Source organism: Dipteris shenzhenensis, chromosome 22 (assembly GCF_047967505.1).
Source record: "Dipteris shenzhenensis isolate YYH24624 ecotype China chromosome 22, Dip_SZ_1.0, whole genome shotgun sequence".
Classification (NCBI taxonomy): Eukaryota; Viridiplantae; Streptophyta; class Polypodiopsida; order Gleicheniales; family Dipteridaceae; genus Dipteris; species Dipteris shenzhenensis.
The window spans coordinates 30,629,387-30,652,592 of record NC_141617.1 but is presented as its reverse complement, the minus strand read 5'-3'; the positions used below and the strand labels follow the sequence as shown (position 1 = coordinate 30,652,592).

General features: G+C 44.0%; 1 protein-coding gene across 2 annotated transcripts in view; it reads right to left on the bottom strand.

Annotated features, from left to right (window-relative positions):
* Positions 1 to 13,663: 13,663 nt before the first annotated feature.
* LOC147887988 (uncharacterized) overlaps positions 13,664 to 23,206 on the bottom strand; it is a 67,794-nt gene continuing 58,251 nt past the window's right edge. Inside the window, exon 6 of one of the 2 annotated variants that reach the window (XM_087393771.1) lies at positions 13,664 to 13,987. In XM_087393771.1, the coding sequence (XP_087249897.1) occupies positions 13,792 to 13,987 (196 nt within the window). In that variant the 3' untranslated portion in view covers positions 13,664 to 13,791. Of the gene's footprint in view, positions 13,988 to 20,002; positions 20,133 to 23,206 lie in introns of those variants that run through there. The other variant, XM_087393772.1, reaches the window with a different exon arrangement.

Sequence of the window (23,206 nt, the reverse complement as noted above, 5' to 3'; positions counted from 1 at the left end):
GAGAAGCCTTGGCAATGATCTACAGCGTGAAGAAATTTCGACACTATCTATTAGCTACTGACTTTATCTTCTACATAGATCATCAAGCCTTATTATATCTTGTGAATCAGCCATGTATCACACGCCGGATCACTCGATGGCTTCTACTGCTATAAGAATTCAATTTCAAAATCGTGGTGAGAAAAGGAGCTCAATATTTCATTGCTGATCACATATCACGATTGAGGATAGGAGAAGAGCCGGAAGGAATAGAAGATGACCTACTAGATGCCGCATTATTTCAAATAGACGTTGTGCCTGATTGGTGTGCAATCATTGGGTACTTAATGGCAAGAAGACCACCTCCTAGAATGAAAGCAGTGGATGCTAGGAAACTAATTCCAAAAGCTGTACCCTATCAACTCATTGCAGGATAACTATACAAGATGGGCAAGGACCAGGTTTTAAGGAGATGTGTGATGCCACATGAGATCATGCCAATCCTCACTGAAGCACACGAAGGCATTGCAAGTGGACATTTCCAAGGGAAAGCAACAGTAAGAAAAGTCCTTGTAGGATACTGGTGGCCAACACTTTGGTCAGATGCCTATGAATATGTCAAAAGCTATGATGTATCCCAACAAACTTCTAAACCACAACACAAAGACTTCAATCCCCTAAAAATAGTTGTTGCACAAAAACCCTTTGAAAAAGGGGGATTGATTTTGTGGGTCCCATCCATCCAGTAGCAAAAGGAACACATGCACCCTATATCATAGTGGCCACTGATTACTTTACTAAGTGGACTGAAGCGAAAGCCATCAGAACGGCAGATGCCAAAAGCACATCAAGGTTCTTGTACGAGAATGCGATCACCCGATTTGGATGTCCCATTGAAATTTTGTCAGATAGAGACACACATTTTGTCAATGAGGTCATCCAAGAACTATTGTCTGGCTTTATGGTGATCTATAGAAAGAGCACACCTTACTACCCCCAAGGGAATGGACAAGCCGAATCCACCAATAAAATTCTATGTAGTCAAAAAAATGAATCCCATCGGAGCTGTGCTGCTAGAAATATTCGATGGAGTCCAATTCACAACAATAATAAACGGGAGCCGACTGAAGCACTACTACATCAACATGCAAGCCATCCCTGACAATATTGAAGATTTAGGGGCCCCAAGTCTTCCATAGTTAGGACTAGATTGTATCACGAGCACTCACTAGCATATGTACGCCTTCGTACATATAGGTAGTTTCAATCGATTTCAACCTAGGGCTTAGAGGTGATGACTGAGTCCTAGCTGTCCTATGAGAGTTGCAAAAAGATAAATATAGCACAGTAACATATAAAGAAAAGCCCTTACAGATCTACCTTAGTAGATCCACTATGCACGAGTCTTTCTCATTTCCAAAGGCACAAGAAGAATATCCAAAGAAACATTTGGATGCAAGATTCTCTGAAATTCAAGATTTATTCCCACTTAACACAAAGTCACAAAGCGGGGGAATATGCCATGATATGATTCTGGACCCCATATGCAAAGAGGCAGCTAAGTTTTTGGCTGACACTTTCAATCATTCAAGAGTGAGAAAAAACTATATGTCAGTAAAAACTCTTACACTCCTTGGTAGAGCAAAACTACAAGATTGGGCTCAATATATATCCTTGTTGCTAACCAATTATGTATCCACTACCCATAATGGAAAAAGCTACATTGCTTGTCTATTGGCTATAATAATTGGGTTTGCAATAGAGCAAGAGGATGACTCTACACCCCTTACACCCCTCTCAACACAAGATATAGAGGACTTTGAAACGTTGATATTATCGCCAAAATGGGAATTAGACCCTCCACCTACTCTCAATGCGGATAGCATGGAGCAACAATCCGAACAGACTCCAGAGAATGACAATGTGGAACTTTGGCAAAGAATACTACAACTCAATTCAGTCTTGCTTCTGCAACAGAAGGACTCGAGTGTGGAAATCCAAGAGGATACCATTCCACATAATGACTTTGCAAGAGAGCCAAATAGCATGCCTCTCCAGGAATCACAAGTCACCAATGTTGACGACTCCACGACTCTAGAGTCACAACCCCCAAATGTCTCTAGTAGCACCATACAACAGACTGTTGTTCAAGAAATGGATCAACATTCCACATGGGCACATGGGAGTCGACTGTATGTCCAATACAAGCAAGGCCATAGCACATTCCAGATCATACAACATCACAGCCAACAGTTACAACAATGGTCTCAATTATTTGCTACCATGGCGTCAGATGAGCAGGAAAGAGAAATGGAAAGACAGATGCTCCCATCATTCCAATCCAAGTTGCAAAGTGCCGAGACTGAAATTATGAAGCTCAAGGAAAGCATGGCAGAACAAATGCAGCAATAGCTCCTTACACAAAATGCTCTAGCAGAAAGTAGAAAGGATGCCCTACAAGCCACGGTTTCTCTCCAAGAAAAACACCTATAGTTATCTGATGCCTTGAACTAAAAGGAAAGGGCGAGTTATCCCTTTCCCATATGCAAGCCACTTGTGATGATATCAAGAAGGAAATGGTGCACTTAAATGAAAGATTACTACTTAAAGAGGATCATGTCCATGCTACATTAGACACAAACAATGAGTTGCAGAACAACCTCAAAGAGGGTGAATGTCAAATTCAAGCACTAGAGAAGGAATGTATGGCATCAAGAGAGATACTTGTGCACACCAAAGTAGAACTGGACGCTAAAAAACAATAGATATTCCAACTCTACGTGCTTAATGATCAATTTCCAAGGCATCCAAAAGCAGCTCAACAATTCAATAGTCTAAAGCTTGCATACACCTCCACATTGGGTAAGTATAAAGATAAGTGCATGGAGTGGCAAAATCAAAAAGCAATAATTTCCAAGTTGGGAATTCAACTACTGGGTCAAACCGATGACGATGTGGAGGGTTCAGCACAAGATCTTTTGCTACAAGGCATCACTACATTATACCAAGAGCTTATTGCAGTCCTCCAGCAAGAGGATCACCTTGAAGGAAGAATACGCATACTCTGAAAACACTTGCAAATCAAAATGTTACATGCAGTATCTGGTCTTGATTGGACCAGACCAATAAGGACAAAGCCTCTTCGAGATCTATGCCAGCATATGAATGAAGACGAGAGGAATGTGTTCTGTCTCTCAGTGCATGCAAATCTCATACAGTTAAAGGCTGATGCAATACTACTATATGAATGCTTGATGGAAAGCCCCCCTCTTTGGGTAGTAGCCCGACTCCTACTTTTATTGCAACAATCACCAACAACTTCCATGGGATACAACTCCTAGAAGAATCCAAAATTAAAGCTGTCAATGCCTACCGGAAGCGACAAGGATCTACTAGAGGAATATGTGATCTACCTTCAATCTAATCTCCCCTATCTTGCCACTCTCTATTCTGATCTACTCACATTCCTACCTAACTCCAACATTATCCTCCATACCTTTCCAGAAATCCACGCTAATTCATATTCCTTGCCATGCCTCTCAACACTGTCGCCTAATCCAAGAATCTAACTCCTATCATCCAGTTACACCTAACTTTTTTCCAACACTTGACAATCCATCCCTTGAGGATTATCAAGTTACTAAATCAATTTATCCTGCTCTCCCTCCACTTTCTACCAACATCCCTAGTTCTACCTTCTCAAATTCACTACTTGCTTCGACCTCAAGCTTTTCCCCTATAACCTCTTCCTCTCCCCCAAGGCCAGATGTTCCTCCAATCTCCCTTCAGTTTTTAATGGAAGACACCATTAATGATTTCATCAATGAGCTGCAAGAATTGGATAATCCAATTCAAACACCCACAAGAGAGTTGCAACAAGATACAGATAGGATTCCCATGCCTGGTAATCCCATTGGTGATTTTTGGAGGCTATACCCAAACATGCAATCAAGAGGAGGATGGGACCTCTCCGGAATTTCAATGAATATCCGCCAAGCACAAATCACTCCAAACAACAGCATGAAATTGGAGCCACAGCCTGCTTGGCGTAGACCAAAGCTGCTCAATGAAAAGTACCTCCTTGAATACATGCAGGCTCCATCTTCCTTTCACACACATCCCACATTTGATGTGGTGCCCCGTTGCTACCGGTGGGATGCCAATCATCATGATCCAGATAATGCAGATGCTCCTCGCAATTGGCCGTTAATCAATAGAAACTCTAAAATCAAATGGACAAGCCAAGAAACACTCCTCAGAGCCTTGGACAAACATCCATTAATTATGCAAAGCAATTATGACAAAACTCTCAAGGAAAGTGCAAGATACAGTGAAGCCTTAGCAGTCATCCTAGAGGGGTCCCTCACCATTGACGACCATTTACCCAACCTCAGCTTCAATCCAAATCAACAGATAGATGCTCAAACAACAAGTCACCTCTTTGAAAGGGTCATATCTCTTCAAGGGTGTTATGTGTGTTTGTTTGAAGAAATGGTTGACACTGGCTTCTTAAAAACTAAGCAAGCAATCTACGGTGTTCGTGGATTACTAGGAAAAGATCAACAAGAAGCTCGCTCCATCTATCACCGCTGCCATCTTTACCATACTCATTGGGTAAAGGCAACCGCATCACAACATCGTCTGCAAACCCATAACCCAAGGACGGCTAATCAAATCGGTCCAGGGGAGTTGCTAACCCTATGGCAACAAGGGCCAGAAGTGCAATCTAGGACAACAACTATGAGAGCATTGTGTGTGTAGAGTACCTGCAAAGCTCCGCTTGTAATATCTTAAGCCTGAAAGATAGTATGATAAATCTTTTTTTTTTTTTGAGGGATAGTATGATAAATCTTAAAGGATGAGGATAGCCAAAATCCTCTTTAGAAAAGATCCAATCATACTTGCAAATCAAGATCTAGAGAGAGAAATACTAAATCTAGAGAGAAATACTAAAAGCCTACACTTTCGGAGGTCCCTCCACTTTGTGTAGAGACCCCAAAAGTCCCTCCACTTTGTGCAGAGACCCAAAAGGTTCCCTCACTTTTTGTAGACCAACAGGTACAAGTTGAACACGTTTGTCACAAAACAAGAAGAGTGTTGAACACTCGAGGGACTGCAAAAAGCTAGGCAAGAAATATCAAACTTTGTCATAATTTTTCAAGGGCACCGTCGGAGATCCATGCGTGGAAGTCATAGTTCCATGCGTAGATCTCGAAGATCCACGTGTAGAAGTATGATTGAGTTCCATGTGCAGATTTAGGCTCAGTGCACACGGGAAGATTTAATGTGCCACTTATGCTCAGATTGGCACCTCCATTTTGGAGGATGCAAATTTGAGCATTGGTGCACCATTGCTCCTCTAACCAATTAGTTTCTTCCATGTGGCTCTGAGCAAGGCCTTCAATGCTCTTGTACGTGATTGCTGGCTTTGTCCATCCAATGAACTGTTGCCACCTACAAGTTTGCAGCATTATGCACGTCACAGAAGGCTCCCTGGAGATGGTCAGAGGGTCCAGTTCGCTAACACAGATCCTTAAATGACTCATGAATTTAGTTCACAAAATTACAAGTCTCCAGCTTGAGAGTCGCACCAGAGTCACATTTTAGATAGTGTGTGAACTGACTCTTAGATCAAGATCCATGCGCAAAAGTGTCCCAAGGAACCAATGAGAGCACCGCACCAAACTCATAACCTCTTGCAGAACTAAGATCCATGCGCGAATAATAGGTTGCAAACTGAGATCCACGCGCAAAACTAGTAGCAGGATCCAAGTCATAAAATACGGATACTTATTGCAAAAAGCCACTCTAGTACCCAAGCTTCACATTGAATGTGAATATAATATCCTCTATTTTTTGTGCAGAATTTGATGATTCTGACATCGACGGTGCATCCAGAGCGAGCCAAAACCCCAAGATTCACCTCGGAGACATCGAAAACCGACGCCTGAAGGCTAAAAAAAGGACGAAAATGCTCGAAAACGAAATATTTGCAATAGAATGTGATTTGGCCAGTTGGCTATAGGGGGGTTTTGGCCCGCTCCAGATGCACCGATGATGTCAAAATCATCAAATTTTGCAAAGAAAAACATGTTTGAAGATCACGTATGTTAGACCTAATAAAAGAGATTTTGAATATGACTTCTTTCATCTTTTAACGTGATTTTTGGTATTTTTCCAACGTTACGTTGGCCCTCTACTGATTGGTCAAGAGCCTATTTTTCTAAACCCTAAATGGCCCCAAAATGAGCTCCCTTTTCTCCTCATGTTTGGGTTGTTGTGTTTATGCATTTTGTCACTTGAAGTGACTCGTGGTTGCTTGCTACTGCCCTTGTGAGGCATCTTTGTTTGTTGTTGCAAGATGTCTTGTTTACCCTTGTGAGGCGTGTGTTGTATTTCAGGTGTTATGTTTTTTTATCAACAAAATGTATCAAACTCTATCTACTATTGTCAATGAGAAGCTAGACAAGAATAACTTCCAAGCATGGAGGTTCAGGATGACAAACTTCCTTATGGGAAAAGGAGTTTGGGAACACATCAATGGTGATGACCAAGAACCAGTCTTGCCCGTTGCACCTACTGCTGCAAAGTTGAAGGCCTTTATGGAATGGCATGAAAAGGCCAGGAAAGTCATGTATTGGTTGTCTGTCAGTGTTTCAGACTCTATGATTGTGCACATACAAGAGACGCCTAAGGATGCATGGGATAATTTGGTAAATTTGTATAGCACCAATACCAGCGCACAGAAGATGCAACTCAAACAAGAGTTACATAATGTGCAGAGAAGAAATTTGAGTTTAAATGACTATTCCATGAAAGTGAAAGGCTTTGTAGATTGTCTTAGCTCAGCACCTGTTGATGATGACTTGGTGTCTGTGAGTTTGAATGGTCTAGGCAAGGATTATGCACAGTTCTAGACATCCATTGGGGTCTGTGAAACATTTCTTAGATTTTCAAGAACCACAGGGAGTTCTCATGAACCTACCTTTTACTCAAAGACAAGTAGAGGTAGAGTTAGATGAAGAGGCCGTTTTGGTGGCCGTTCAAGAAATCAATACAATCAACAACAACATGAAAACCAATCCTATGGCGGAGGACGTGATTACTCTAGTGGCAAGGGGAGCCAAAGAGGATGTGGTTCAATGCAAAGAAACTAGCAAGGAGATAGTAGCATAGAATACTATTATTGTGGAAAACCTGGACACAAGGAGAAGACCTGCTATAAAAAGTAGAATGACACAAAAAATGGTAAGTTGCAGCAAAGCAACTATGCGTCCTCAAGTAAGCAAGGTTTTGACAGAAATGAGACACTCTTTGTGATGCAACATATGCCTAACTCCATGACAAGAGATGATGTAGATTGTAGCAATGTTTGGTATGTGGATTCAAGTGCCTCTAACCACATGACCACTCATTATGAGTGATTTGTGATGTCAAAAATTTAAACAAGCCAGGTTATGTTGACACATGTGATGATACTACACATGCAATTACGCAGGTTGGTGAGGTGCCATTAGCGATGCAAGATGGCAAAACAAAGTACATGACAGATATACTTCATGTTTCGAATATCACCAAGAATCTGGTTTCTATTGGCTAGATGGTTGACGAGGGTTTGCAAGTTAGATTTAACCCTGATGGTTGTCTTGTTGAGGATATGAAAAATCAATGCCGCTTGGTTGCAAAAGGCAACAGGAATGAAAGAATGTTTACCTTGGATGTTGATATGCCTGAGGTAGAAGCTGCTATGTTTGTGCATGGAAGAGGTGCTATTGCAAGCATTGAAATATGGTACAAGCACATTGGGCACATGAATATACAGAAGCTAAAAACTATGCAAACGTAGAAAATTATTGTAGGCTTGCCTAAATTCAAAGTTGATGGAATGCATAAGGTATGTGAAGCAGGCCAAGCATGCATTTCCACAAAAATGCTGAAGTGAGCAAAAGAGCCTTGGAGGTGATCTACTCACAAGTGTGGACAACCAAGGCTGTGCCTATTGGTGGATGCCACTATTAGGTGAGCTTTATTGATGATCACACTAGGGAGGTGTGGGTCTATTTCATAAAGCACAAAAGTAGATTCTTCACCCCCTTCAAAGCCTTTAAGGCTATGGTTGAAAAAGATAAGGACATGTACATTAAAGAGCTAAGGTCTGAAGGAGAGAGAGTATTTCTCAGATGAATTCAGTGATTATTTGAAAGTAAATGGAATTCAAAGAAAGTACTCATGCATGTCTACCCCTTGGTAGAATGGGTTTGCAAAAAGAAAGAACATGCATATTGTTGAAGTGGCACATGCAATGTTAAATGAGAAGAGGATGCCCGACTATTTTGGCGCTGTAGTAGTCGCAACTGATGTGTGTATTATGAACAGACCTCCCACTGGCTGTCCATGGCATGATGCCCGAGGAAAAGTATACAGGCAGAAAACCAAATATTTCTCATCTGAAGGTATTTCTTTGTATAGCTTATGTCCCTTAGGAGAGGAGAACAAAGCTAGATCGTAGGAGATAAACATGACCTGCGTCCTTCCAAGATCACTTGTTCTATTATTCTACCTACAATGCCCCAAGGCACAATCTGCATTGAGACCCTTGATGGTGTCGAGATGACAGGCTACATTAATGGTAGCAAAAACCCGTGAAGGAACATGCCGTACGCAAAGCCAAGGCTTGCATGGCAAAAGCTGAGTAACAGAAGGCACACAACACGATTAATATGGCCACTCTTGCTGAAGTGCACGACGATGCGAAAGTCATGGTAGAACTACATATACATGGGCGAAAATTGCACGCTTGTCGACACAGGAGCTAATCACAACATAGTCTCCTTCAAAATGTTTTGTAAGTACTTACACCAAGTATTGCTAGGTCCTACCCTTGCAAGGTACTCGATAGAGACTGAGTCCTCGATACTTGAGCTTGCAATGCGTATTACGCACACTGAATAGGAGGGATTAGTCTCCTTCGGTGAGGTCCTTTGATTTCAAATTGTTGTCAAACCATTACCTGCACCATAGTTTTTCAACCATAATCCCATGAACTGAGCTGAGCCTAGCCTTATCTAATTTCTCCAAGGAAACCAGCCTCCGCATGAGCACATTACTTGGCAATCTTTTGCTGACGGCAATACGAAGGCTTGGTACTAGGAACTTCATCGACATGACAGCCTCTATACCATAGGCTAGGATGAACGGGTTACTATTGATGGAGACTTTGTAGGCCATTCGGTATGCCCACAAAGCTGCTACAAGCTTATGTCCCAATCACTCCGGTCGCCCTCTACTATTAGTGTGAGGATCATGCATAGGATCTTGTTCGTCCTGTTGGCCTGACCATTGGCTCGTGGTAGTATGGTGTAGACTTGCGATAAATGACAAGATACTCGACCTAGTAGTACAGCTATCACTTGATTAAAGAAGTGAGGACCATGATCGACTACAATCTCCAGAGGGCATCCAAAGCGTGAAAACACTTGCTTGTAAGGAACTTAGCGATGGAGCGAGCGCATATGCCTTCCTAGGGGCCCTTACCTCAACCCATTTGGTGCAGTGGTTTGTCACTGCAATATGTAGTGGGTATATTTGGGTGTTGGGCTTATGGTCTAATAAAATCAAGCTCCCATTTTTTTAAGAGTTAATTTGTTAGCACAGGGGTTGTGTCATGCCAGCACACTCGAATATCAATCTTCAATAGAAGCTCGCATGTCCCATGAATCTTTGGACACCTTTGGCATTAGTAGGGGGTGGCAATTCAACCATTACCTTGATTTTGCTTTCGCCTTTGGAGATCTCATTCTTAGACACAACATGCCGAAGTGTCACTCCATGTTTGATCCAAAACTAGCAATTTAGGGGGTTAAGGGAGATGCGGTATAGGCGACATTCCTCCAATACCTTCCTCAAGCATTTTAGGTGCTCCTTCCAACTAGAATTCACACATAAGTCATCCAAAAAGACTTCCAGAAAGTTCCTCAGATACTCCTTGAATGCTATGCTCATCAACCTAGAATGCTATGCTCATCAACCTCTGGAAAGTGGCTGGGGCATACCTTGTACGCAAATACTCCCCACTTTGTGTCAAATGCCATCTTGTGTTGATCAGGGGAGTCTATCCGAACCTAGTTGTAGCCTAAAAAACCGTCAAGGAAGCTATAAGCTTCCTTGCCCACTACTCTCTCGAGCACGCGCTCAATGAATGGCAAAGGGTAATGATCCCTTCGTGTGACTGCATTGACGCTTCGTGCAACTACATATTGACCTTCTTGAGGTCGACACAGACCCTTATCTTGCTGTTCTTCTTGGCAATCACGATGGGGGATACCCAATTCGTATGCTCGATTTCATAGATAAATCCCACATCTATGAGCTCGTGTGTTTGGTCGATGACTGGCCCTCCTCCCGAAGACTTATTGCTTGTTGTGCATGAAGACACATTCGCAGTCTCCTCGTTGGATTCGTGACCTTGTCTTTGCCTTTGCCGATCGCAGTTGCGTTGTTCTTGCTCTTCCCCTACTTGGTTCCTTTAATGGCTTGCAAAGTGCTAGCCTTAGACGTGGGCTTCCTACATTCCTGCAAGGTCTTGGCCTACAAGCGCGTTAGCACGTTCAAGGGAACTGTGGAAACATGGCCTCTTTGGATTCCTAGCAGGTTGAGGCTTGTCAATATTGGGGGCACGGGAGTTGTTGCACGTTCAAGGGAACTCTAGAGACATGGCCTCTTTGGATTCCTAGCCGGTTGAGGCTCGTCAATATTGGGGGTACGGGAGTTGCTGGTCTCTGCTGGGGGCAATCCTTGTATAGGTGTTCCACGCCACATTTGTTACAACTTGCTGCTTGAGGTAGGGCCGATGGAGCGGGTGGTAAATGTTTGTTGGGACAATCAGCCGTCTTGTGATTTTCTTGACAGTGATAACATTGTATAGGGGGTGGCTGACTTCTATAAGGACATTCCGATTGTTTGTGAGGGCCATAACAGGTACAACATTGAAGAGGTGGCCTCTTGGACAAGCTGTTAATGTCTCAAATGCTGGTTTGAATGGCTGCATTCTAGAAGAATGGGACTTGCATGATGCAGTAAAGTGACTCGGCACAACCGTCGTCTGAATCACCTCCCACCTCGAAGCGGTTGTCGTCCCACTATTGCAGTTCCTCTATAATGACTTGATTGTCTAGCGTCAACCGTGGTGCTAGCGGTTGTGGAGGCAAGATTGGGGTGGTAAGGGTGGATCCGAGGCCCGATATCCTCTCGTAGGTGGGATTGACGCACAGCTTGGCCTGTGTGCTTGGATTGCGGGGTTATGGTAGGGTCAACATTGGGTTGTATTATGGTTCCGATACCGTCAGCAATGGTTGTAGTATACAGAGTGTCTCGACCTGAGATGTGTGCATTTAGATGTTGTGTGCTTCTGCCGACGTACTTTGCACCATACTTGCTCTCTTCTAGGGTAAAGGTAAGCGTTACACAAGGTTCAGTCTTTGTTGCTAACACTGCATGGAGCCCTTGTTGTATGTGATGCACGATGAATGTTGCCAGTTCATCCTTGGTAATCTCGGTAATGGGTGGTCCTATCCCTCTAGGCTCCTCAATATGATATGGACACTCGGAGGGGGTGGTTTGGAAGGAAGCAACTGTGGAAGCCATTTCCAATGTGCCATCCTCCTTCATATTATCACTCAAGTGGATTGCAGCTTACAACACATCTCAAATGACGTAGGGTCACTGGGGATCAGGCTGTCATGTAAGCGTTTATTCCTAATCCCTAGGAGGAGGCAACAACTGAGTGTCGCTCAACCTCTTGTGAGGTTCACAATGGGAGTTAAGATGCTTAATCTTGGCCATATAGTCCCACATGCTTTCGCCCTTGTTCTAGCTGACATTATAGAGCTGGGTGATTTCCACTTGTGTTTCTTTGGGGCAAGGGCAAACCCTAGGATGAATGTCTTTCTGAGGATAGCAAAGGTGATCGGTTCTGTAGGGCTTAACAACCTAAACCATCGGCTTGACTTGGGAGTCCAATGTCAGTCTGAATGCACCCACTTTGGTGAGATCATCAATATCCCCAAAGGTGCTGCAGACTTGCTCAAACTGTTCTACATGTTGAATCGGATCACCTGGTCCTGCACCCACTTGGCTATATTGTGGAGCCCTGTGAATGGTTGGTGCAATGACCGCTCCCCACACTAAGTCTCCCGCTCGTCTTCTCAAGATGCTAGATCTCTTGTGAGCTCATCCACTCCGTGAATGGGGGGGCAGGATGGATAGAAAGGGTAGTAACCTGGCGGAGGCATGTAATATTCCCTTGGGTCCATGTAGGCCAGTCAGATGACCATACCGTATGGGTGGCACCTGCTCTGCCCTTGGTCAAACATTTGGGGGCATTGGACTTGGGTCCTGGGTCAAAGGCCAAGATGGTATGGTCCTAGGTCTCGTGTTAGGATTCGGGGTGGTCGTAGTGGAGCTCTTGGTCCCACCAGTGGGTGTACGGTGGTGGCAATACCGTGTGCTTGGTTAGCAATCACCACAGGCACTACTGGGGGTGTTTGGGTTCTATGTATGATAGCATTGACAGGTGGCGGTCTGACTAAATCTCCCCCTCCTGTAACGTGGGTAGGGTTTTAAGTGTTGCCCCCTCGAGTCCTACATGAGCCTCATCTAGAGCTGGCTTGGGAAATGAAGGGTGCTACTGTGTTCTCAGTATCGATGCTGCCTCTGGTGGTCGTTGGGTAGGGGGGTACCATCCAGACTAGCCTGTCAGGATAAGTAACTACATACCCTTCAGACTGTCCCATTCCACGACTTACAGATGAGAAAAGCTGTGATGACATCTGTCCAGTGCAAATCCAAGCGTAAGAAGCTGCAGCAGATAGCAGGATACATACCCAACCTAGTGGGGAAAAGACCTCTTTGGTGATAAGTTTTTGCCATTATTTAGATATTAAACCAGCCCACAGAACCATCTGGCTTGCATCTGCCCTCGAACACCCATTTCGAATTAACTGTCTTGTAGGTGGAAGTGGTAGAATAGTCCAGGTGACCGTTTGTTCCTGTGCTTCAGCCTTTCAAGCCCTCCTGAATTTCTTTCTTCCATTGGTCAGCATGGTGGCAGTTCAATGCTTCTGATTAACTGTTTGGCTCTATTACTTCCGTAGCAGCTAGTATTGTACACACCGCTGATCACCCCGCTGTTAGTTGCACGCCAGTTACACCCGTTCTATTCAAAGAAATGAATTCTCTATGTGTGGGTGTGGAGGGAACCCCCCCTCACACTATGGAGATAGCCCGCATGATCCACAACCTCCACTACAGGAAGGTCCTTTGAACAACAGGCTGAAGCTCATTGGAGATCTTTTTAGACGCTATAGATCAGTCTCTCTGGGTTAGCACCCTTGTGTAGGCATGTCTCGACAAAAGTGTAAGAGGTGTTTTGAGTTAGGAGTCATTCAAGGCAAAAATGTAAAGAATCAATGACTAAAATGACACTTACCTATTAAATCAGACACCAGAAAGTTAAATCTGTATGGTGCTTTTTTTGTTTGTAGATTTTTGCCTCAAGTGACTCTTAACATAATTTACCTGTTGAATCGCGTCAAAATCAGAAAGTAAGAACATACAAAGAGAAATGAGCCTTAACTAGGAGAAAACTGTAGGAAAAGGGCTTCTTGCATGAAATCCAAAAGATGGATAGGTTTTGAGAGGTCATGATCAAACCGCGATTTCATGAACATTTTTCATTGAAGAAAACTGACGACCAAAAATTGTTAGACCATGGATATTATCAATGCATATACATAGGCAGTGCTGGACAAACAATTAGCTTACAGGCCCAAAAACAGAAAGCATAACAGCACCAGCAACTACAACAAGGGATGATCCGACTAGAAGGGCAGCTCCAATGCCAGAGGTCACCTCCTTATAGTAGATGACGGCCCACAAGGCACTAACCACGAGTTGGCATTGGACCAGAGGCCAACCTACTGTTATCCCCAAGTACAGGGTTGCATATATGCTGCAACCATATCCCAAAATCAGTCTCTACATCACAAATATAACATTGGTTTTGAATCTACTCAAGTTTGAATCATGGTTCCAAAATGCATCAATTACACCCACATTATACATCAATCTTCTAACTGAAAGTTTATTTATGCAAGTAATATTTCCATATTTTATACTTACCCAGCATCTTTTTGTCCACTTGGATGGCACAAGAAAGCGGATAGAAAACTACGTTAAGAGTTTAACAATGTTTGAAAACTTTGTTTTCTTAAGCACATCCAACTGTGTGTTAAACATGTCAAAGTACAGGCAGAGATTTTGAAAAACTCCATGAAAGTCAGCAACTTTCTTGGGAGAGAGATCACCAATGACAGTATAGAGAAAATGTAAACACCATAAAATTGGCAGATCAGAAGAAAGATACAAGGAACTGCATGGGATGTTGGAGATATCATAGTCAAAGAGTGTGCTAGTGTGTAGTACTAGGTGATCTAGTACTAGTTTATGTGTGTGAGTCTTGTGTGAGTGCCACTTGTCATCATGGGACTTATCCCATATGCACTAGGTGCTAGAGTGTGTGTGAGTAGCCTACATAAGGCTTGTACTTCACTTGCCTTGTCACACTTGATGTGAACCTTTCATTATGTCTTCATTTGAGCATTATTTCCTCACACCCTAACTCTCTCTCTCTCTCTCTCTCTCTCTCTCTCTCTCTCTCTCTCTCCACACCATGTTTCTAACATGGTATCAGAGCCAAGTTAGCCCTGCCATAGCCATAGCTGCCACGTCATCCTAGACTTAACCCTAATTCGAAACCCTAAATCTGCTTCAGCCTCTTCTACAACCTGCTGCCGCCTAGGGTTTCTGCACTACAGCTCTCCATTGTCTCTCCTGTTGCAGCCGCCTCTGATATCATATCTTCCTGCCTGTTTTCCACCCTGTTTCGCCTCCATTCCATGCTATTTGCAGCTGTTTAGAGCCTCTTCATAAGCCGCCTCTGCCTCGCCTTTTCCTGCCTGCTCAGCTGCCTCTATTCCGCCTCCTTTTTCAGCCATTTGCTTCTGTTTTTCCCTCCATAGCCTGCCGCCTCTACCCGGACTGTCTAGGAGCTGTCCTGGAGTTGCTCTAGGCAGCTTTGGCGCCCTGTAAGCTAGCTAGTCGGCACTTCCTGAAAGAGGCGCCTGTACGTGTGGTTCCCCAAGGACGGTTTGGAGCTCTCCATCGCCGAAATCAGGGTTTCTGAGCTGCTGCTGCATATCCGCCTTTGACAGAGTCACTTCCAAGCTATTTCCAGCGCTCCAGCATACAAATACCAGACTACTTTCAGCTTGGTGATCTGCTGCAGCAATTCGGAGTGCCTTGCTGAGCAGCCTTACAGATTTCCAGACCTACCTTCGCACTTGGAGCATCTACAGCTACCGTTTTGTTGATTTCGGACCTCTAACTGCCCCGAAACCCTACAAGTCAATTTTTGCAATATCTACTCAGATCTTCCAAAATTCTTAGGGCTTTTACGATTTGAGGGCTCCTAAGTGTTGCAAGAACACTCTCCTGCAAGAAAATTTGAAAAGCCCCAAAATTTTCCAAACCCTAATTTTCTGCTAAACCCTAATTTACAAATTTTAGGGCATTTCTGTTTTTTGCATCCCCTGAGCTGTATTGAAATCTCCTGCATGTAGACATTTGGGGATTTCTCAAAATTCATGTAACTTCATTACTCTCTAGTACATTCATTTGGGCATTTTGCCTCCTTTAGGCATAATTGCTCAAATTTCAAGATCTTCGTCGTATTCAGTGACTCTCCGAACGGCACATTGAGAGTCATGCCATGATGTCCCTTGGTAGCTGCTCCTATGGCCTTCATCGACACATCATTCGAAGGCATCCTCGCCTAGTTCTTCACCGACATACCTCTTCGCATCAGGATGTGCACACTCTTGTGCGGTAGCTACTTGGGATCATGGGTTCTCTGCCCTTGCTATGCATAAAATGAATGAAAATATTTCTATGTTTGAGTTAAAGGTTCTTTGCCTTGAGTAGTCCCTCTAAAATGAATGTTTGAAGAGTCAATAAGAGGTCCTCTGCCCTAGGTTGTCCCTCAAAAATGATTGTATTGTGCTTTACTTTGGTTGATGGTATTGACCACCCAGTTCGGAGTAAGGGGAAATGACGAGTGATGGTTTGCCCTTGCCAGTCACAAGCTGACTGAGAAGTCACTATCACACGGGAGGTGTTGGTTAGTTGGACTTGCTCTTTGCAGTATTGCGATGGAGGGGGGATCGGTCTACTCTTGCATGTTGGGTCTCACACCTCTTTGCTCTGAAGGGGGGTGTTGGAGATATCATAGTCAAAGAGTGTGCTAGTGTGTAGTACTAGGTGATCTAGTACTAGTTTATGTGTGTGAGTCTTGTGTGAGTGCCATGTGTCATCATGGGACTTATCCCATATGCACTAGGTGCTAGAGTGTGTGTGAGTAGCCTACATAAGGCTTGTACTTCACTTGTCTTGTCACACTTGATGAATGAATGAGAGCCTTTCATTATGTCTTCATTTGAGCATTATTTCCTCACACCCTAACTCTCTCTCTCTCTCTCTCTCTCTCTCTCTTCACCATGTTTCTAACATGGGATGCAAGAGGAAGAATGGAACATCATTTGGTAGGTAGTCTATGAAAACTTGACTGAAATCTCTGGCGTGTCAGCTATATTTCATTGCAGAAATTATTGTCCAGGGCACACTTTATGGCATGACATAGATCAACGAACTCTAAAACTATTTTACAACAACTGCATGCTGCCGGTTTGACATGTCGGTAGGAGAGATCTTGTATTTTCTAGAAACCTTTTAATAGCAAATGTCTACCTGAGGTGCCAGGAATAGGCTTGCAACATCCTCAGCAATGTATATCTGCTAGCATGAGTAATCGACACACGTCAGAGACCCAAAATTCCATTTTATGAGGCTCTACCAATTCTCGTGGGAAAGCATACCTTGCTTTATGTGAGTTCATGGCGATCATGACTCGCTACTATGTCTGCTGTATTCTGCTCTGAGGCTCAGGCAGTCTTGGCGGTCAGCCATGTTATTCATACGCCATGACTGTGCACGAGGGTCAACCAATTCAAAGATACTTGCTTTGTTCTGAACACTGAAAAGTGACACAATCACCCTCAACAACTCCCTGCCTACCCTGAGAATTGTAAAAATCTTGCCTTTTATACTAAAGGCTGCCATTATCCATATCAAAATATATACCTACATGAATCCAGGAACATGCCCAAATTCACTACATAAGAAAGTGCAGTTTATAACCTTGTGGTAGTCCTACACAATACAATAAACCATCAACATCATGCATAGTAGACCACAGGGCGACAGTTGCAGATTTCAGAGACCTTTCAGGGATACCGAAGTCATCAAATCCTTGCCACTAACAGCCTTATTGACATTTCAGCATTCACAGCATTGATGCTCCAGTTTACGGCATTTCAATATTATCCATCTTATTTATATTATTTGTACATTTTGGTGGGGGTATATTAGACACCTCCAGTCCCCCTGCATTCCATGTATTCCGTTCTTGGTCTAATAGGCCGTCTTGGCCTACCATGGAGCACATATGTCGAAAAAAGAATCCTTGGGGGGCTTAAAGCTGTACAGACTACAAACAAATGTAGAAAAGCACACATATGTTACTGGAGCATGACAAACTTTTTGTTTCATACTCTGGTACAGCCAGAAATTTTATATGGATGCCAAGTATGGGAGACCAGCTTGTCCAAGGAAATGTGGAAGAAAATTGAAAAGATCCAAAAGAGGTTTTTGATAGAAGAATTAGGGGCAAAGGTACAAAACCCTTACCCCATACTCTTGGCTGAAACAAGAATGATCCCACTAGAAGGAGAAGCTCTTTGTCTACTGATCTCTTACTTAACTGGAAAAAATGGACAGCCGAAGGATCCCAGTCAAGGTGAAGAAGCTACACAAGACAAGGGCTGGTTTCAAGAGGCACACAATTGGCTTAAAATTTTGAACATATCAAGTGACAGTTGCTTGAGGAGGCGGCTTGTGGGAGAAGCTGGAGGGCCTCCTTTTATAGGCATCCACCTTCTAATTTTATTTTCCTTGATTTGTGGGCAGCCACTTTCCAAGTTTGGTTCTTCTTGATTTAGTGCAGACAAACCCTTGCTTGTGTAGCAAGCCAGTATACTTGCCGTATATGGCTTTCATGCAAAAGAAGTAATCCTTGTGCCTGCCTTACCTTTCCTAGGTTTTACATAGAAGTAAAGTATATAGACTTGCTTCTTTAAACTTCACCCTCCCCTTTAGAGGGTTACCTCAAAATTACACCTAAAACAAGCAACCAAACTCTGAATTTCTATCACACAAGGCTTATCATGGTTCTTGTTCCCTTATACATTTGTTTGGCAAGATGGGCTTTGTAATATCAGGCACCACACGAAGCCCTGGTCCTTGCCAGCGAGGCAAAGACCCATTTATCCATTTGTGATGTCTCCCCAGGTAACATGTCTTTTAACGACACACCTGAACCATGTGACCACAACTTTTGCTGGCAGATTTTACCAAAATTATAATTCACATTCATTGGTAGGGCCCTACACCGATCACTTCTATGCACAAGTTGTGTTTCACGCAACCTCCTTAAAGCATGCTCTTCGTTCTTTTATGCAGTGCTCATGTACCCTGCCATGACATCACATAACGGCAGACACTTGCAAGGGCACATCAATTTGCCTCAACCAAATCTTTCTTATTGTAGCCTCATCTTCCATGGAATCATGTGCTAGAGCTGTTTACTACTATTGGTGATATTCAGCCAGAGAAAATCAGGAATTCTGAATCTTCTACTAGAGAATTTCGGTATGATCTTCTAGATGGCATTCTCTAGTAGTTATCTCACACTAGTTCTCCCAAAACTGAATTGCTTTTCAGCCTATTCAGGGCTGTTCATTTGAGTTTTGTGTTCAAGCCTTGTGTAATTCAATACTTCAAAAGTATTGGTCAAGTACTGTCCTAAAAATGTCTATCTACTTTAGGGTCATTTGTTCACGCTTTATCCAAGGTTTGTCATATAATTGTGGACTGCCCATCTCACAAGACACGTGGGGGGTGAGTCTTATTCACACCCAATCATGTGTCTGTCAAACTTGTCTCGTTCGCTACTGTTTATCAGATCCTAGCTTACACTCCCTCCTAATTTAATTTAGAGCACTTTAATTTTTAGGTCATCCTAGGGTTTCAGTTCTTGTTCTAAGTCTTTGAGTCTTTGTCTGCTTTAAGTTTTACAAAAATATGGAGAACAAGGTGAACCATGAAGATTCCACTAAGACTCAAAATTTACATACATTCCAACATTTTGGCAAAGTTTCAGGATTTGGAAAAGATGATTCCTCACTTGCCGTCCAAGGTAGTGTGGTGAAACCGGACCAGAAACCCTAAAAACGAATCACTGCTGGTAGAAATGCAGCCTGGATCTTCGAATCACCAAGATAGATTTCAGGGAAAAACAGCATGTAATATCTTCATTTGAGGAGTAGCAGCAGCAGATTTCTTCAGGGAAACAAAACGAGCTGAAGAGGGAGAGAAAGAACATAGGTTGCTACTTCCATGCAATACTTCACAAGAACTTTGTGATAGAAACTGGAGAACACAAACTGAAATCTGAAAATCATAATTGCAGCACTTATCTCAAAGATTCTTCGTGATAGAACAGAGGGAGAGAAGGAGATGCAGCACGTGCAACACTAGGGCCCATAAATAAGGGCTGGACCCCCCAGAGGTCTTTATTGCAATAGAATAATACTTTGTACACCTGGCTCATGAAAGAGCATAAGTTTGAGTACAATCTTGAATGAATCTAGGAGGCCAGGGGCCTTTCTTTTATCGACTAAGCCTAGCAAAAAGCTAGGGCCTGCTTTCTAAAAGCTACTTTTACAAAAAGCCAAGCTTTTAGTCTTTTTCCTTCTAAATTTGGTGCTCTGGAGCTTTTAGGCGCCTTTTAATCTTGTGGGCCTTCCTTTTAATGAGATGCCCCCTTGTCTTTATGTTTTGAGCCTTGTAGGACCTGCTTTTTACGCTTTTCTCCCCACTCTTGGGTCTTTTTTGCATGCACATGGCACAAGCAAATTCCAACACTTTAACCCATTAAAGGTTAGCGAAATGCATGCATTCATGGTTCTTGGACTAATCCTAGTCCCTTGGGGGCATCCCCATACTTCTCTTTTACTAATGCAAAGCAAAGTGGGCGACGGCCTCAACGGAAAAGAGGAAAAGAGAAAGGGCAAGGGGAAAGCCCTGGCAACAAACCACTCCAAAGAGAACCTTTGCCCATCTAGCCCTCGATAATGACCCTGCTAGAGGCTGAATGGTACAAAGCTGAGACTCCTGTAATCCAAGGATCGAGGAAGCCCACCCAGCACAACATGCCCTCCAAAAAGGACCAGTCCACGCTATTGTATGCCTTCTCAAAGTCGAGAAGGAGAACTCCTATGTGCTGCCCACTCTGCTAGGCTCGCTCCGTAGCCTCCAAGAGGGTGAAAATGTTATCCAGGATGCTCCTATCCTAGACGAAGCCAATTTGTGTATCACGGATGAGATCAGGAAGAAGAGGTCCCACATAAGTGATGATCCTCTTAGCCAAGTCCTTGTACGCCATAGGGAGTAAGGTAATAGGGTGCCACTACCTAATCTCCCTATCCCCCCCTTCGGGAAGGAGACAAATAAGCCCTACTGAACGGCTGTCAAGTATCCTGCTTGTGCTGAAAATGTGTTGAAACATAGACAGAAGGGGATCGTGCATCTGGTTCCAAAAAGTGAGGAAGAAGGCTCGGGGTAGGCCGTCCTCTCTCGAGCATTTCTACCCACCCTACTCAGCAAAGGCATCATAAAGCTTCTGCTCAATGAGGGGCTCTAGCAATTTCTCTATCAAATGGGCTATGACAGTCATAGGAACATGACTCCACACCTCCTCTCTACACCGTCTTGCACGTGGGGAGAGAAAATCAGCCTAAAAGAGATCTCTGTAGTATGATGTCGCTATATCCATCACCTCCTTTGGTCACGACATCCTGAGGCTCTCATCTCGTGTGCAAAGGCACCGAACCTACTCTCCTGCAAACCTACAGCCATGCGTCCTAAAGAACTCCTTGCCCATGCGTTCTCCCTTCCTCATCCAGAAGGAAGTGGAAGCGTGGAAAGCAAACTCCGACTTTATCTCCTCAAGAGTGGTTCATGCATGAACCTCCTACACCGTAGTGCCTCCGAACCTGATGACGGCTGCTAGAGCCGTTGGATAGAGGCAAGATCTCTATGTGAGACCCTCTCCCTCCCAAATCTCCTTTCTAGTGCTGCATACGTCTAAACAATCTCCTCTAAAAGAAGAGCCACATGCTGAGTAACGTTTTCTTCCTCTGCCTGCTCCAAAGACCACATCTCTAAGATAAATGCTCTCACCTCCTCTCTCGCGTAGATTGAGTCAAGATTGCCGCACCACCGTGGAGCCAAGCACTACACTGAAGGGTCCAACGTATAAGCGATATAAACGCTCCAGGAGCCTCCAACCCTCTCGACAAAAGCCCCACAAAAAGTCAATACTGCTGGACCACCTCCGAAAGGCCGCCTCCCTCCAACTGTCCCTACTACCTATGGCAAAAACGAAAGACTCCCAAGCTTCCTGCTCTCCTGAGGCTATGCCCTCAAAGAGGCCTTGTTGGTCCTCATACATCTCTAGATTGTTAAAGTCCCCCCCTACAATCCAAGAATCCATTGTTGGAAGGGTATCTACAATCGAACTCCATAAGGAGGCTCACACCCTCATATTTGTAGGTGCACAAATGTTGAGGGTCCCTACCCCGGTGCCCTTTAGATCTAGTCCTATCCAAAGAGCTCAGCCTAGTACCAAGGAACACTCGAGAGCAAGGGCTAGCCAACGGAAGTGCACACAGCTCCGTTTTGGTCATATGCACCGATAGAAGGTTCCCAATAGGTGTGGGATTTGCCTGAAAGAACCTTCCCACACCTGGTTGTCTCACGATCTCTTGTAGTGCCTGACCCGTGCCGTCTGAGGAGCGAAAAGCTTGTGCTCCTAAAGTAGAAGCACATCAAACATACTAACGCTGACTGTAACGCCTGATGTAGCACAAGTTTCCTAGGACCACAAGCTCCAGAACAATGGAACCCATTTTGGAAAGGAGCCCTCTCCCTTGCGATATGCAAGTAGTTCCACGGGCTTGCCTTGTAGAACTCAATAGAAAGTTCCTAGGGAAGCATCTACTTCCTATCTTGGAACGCGTCGTTGATGAGCACAAACTCTCTGAGCAAGAACCAGTGGGGGGGACCTCGCGAGCTACGGTGGGGGCATGGCCAACGAAGACTACTCCACAATAGGGGTACTCTGGACCACGGTAGCGGTTGGCTGGGACAGTGAGGACTGCTCCGCTGTATGGGGGTTTTGAACCGCTATGGCTGTGGGCTAGGGGGGACGAGGTGCACCACAAAGGGGCCGGATGGCTGCCACTATGGCCTATGAGGCTAAGGGCTGCTCATCGGGGGGGGTCCAGCCTGCCCAACATCGACCATGATTGTGTCCTTCTCCTAAATGTGCTCCTTACCCTTACCCTTTCTTGTAGTTTCATATTTTTCCTCTTTTTCCTTTTTGTTCTTATTCTTTTTTCTAGAAACAACTTGCATCCACTCTGCCTCCTCCTGACATGATGTCAACGACTTTATCTCTAGCCTGCTGTCAACGACTTTATCTCTTGCCTGAACGCTCTTTTCCTACGTTATATCAATCACGGGCGATGGCTTTTCTTTTGTTCCACCCAGCCTATTCTCATGGATCACAAAACGTCAGATTCCATTCATTCCTTCGTTATTTTCATGCTTATCCATGAGACCCTCATTTCCCTAGATAGTTCTCCTTGCCAAATGTCATCATTTTAGCCTCTCCACTTGATGCACCTTTTTACCCCTCTCTTGGGGCACATTAAAAACCATTTCCCCTTGGCATTATTGCACATTTAGGTGCACCTAGGCCTTAGCACTCAGAACTACCTAGTCAATGCCATTCCACCCTCACCTAGGACCTTGGCAGTTACTTCTCTTGACCATTTCAATTACGCACATTAACTATTACAAAAGTTGGTCATCTAAAAGAAAATGCCCACCGATCTATCCCAGGTCATGCTATCTCGGCTACAGCATAACATTC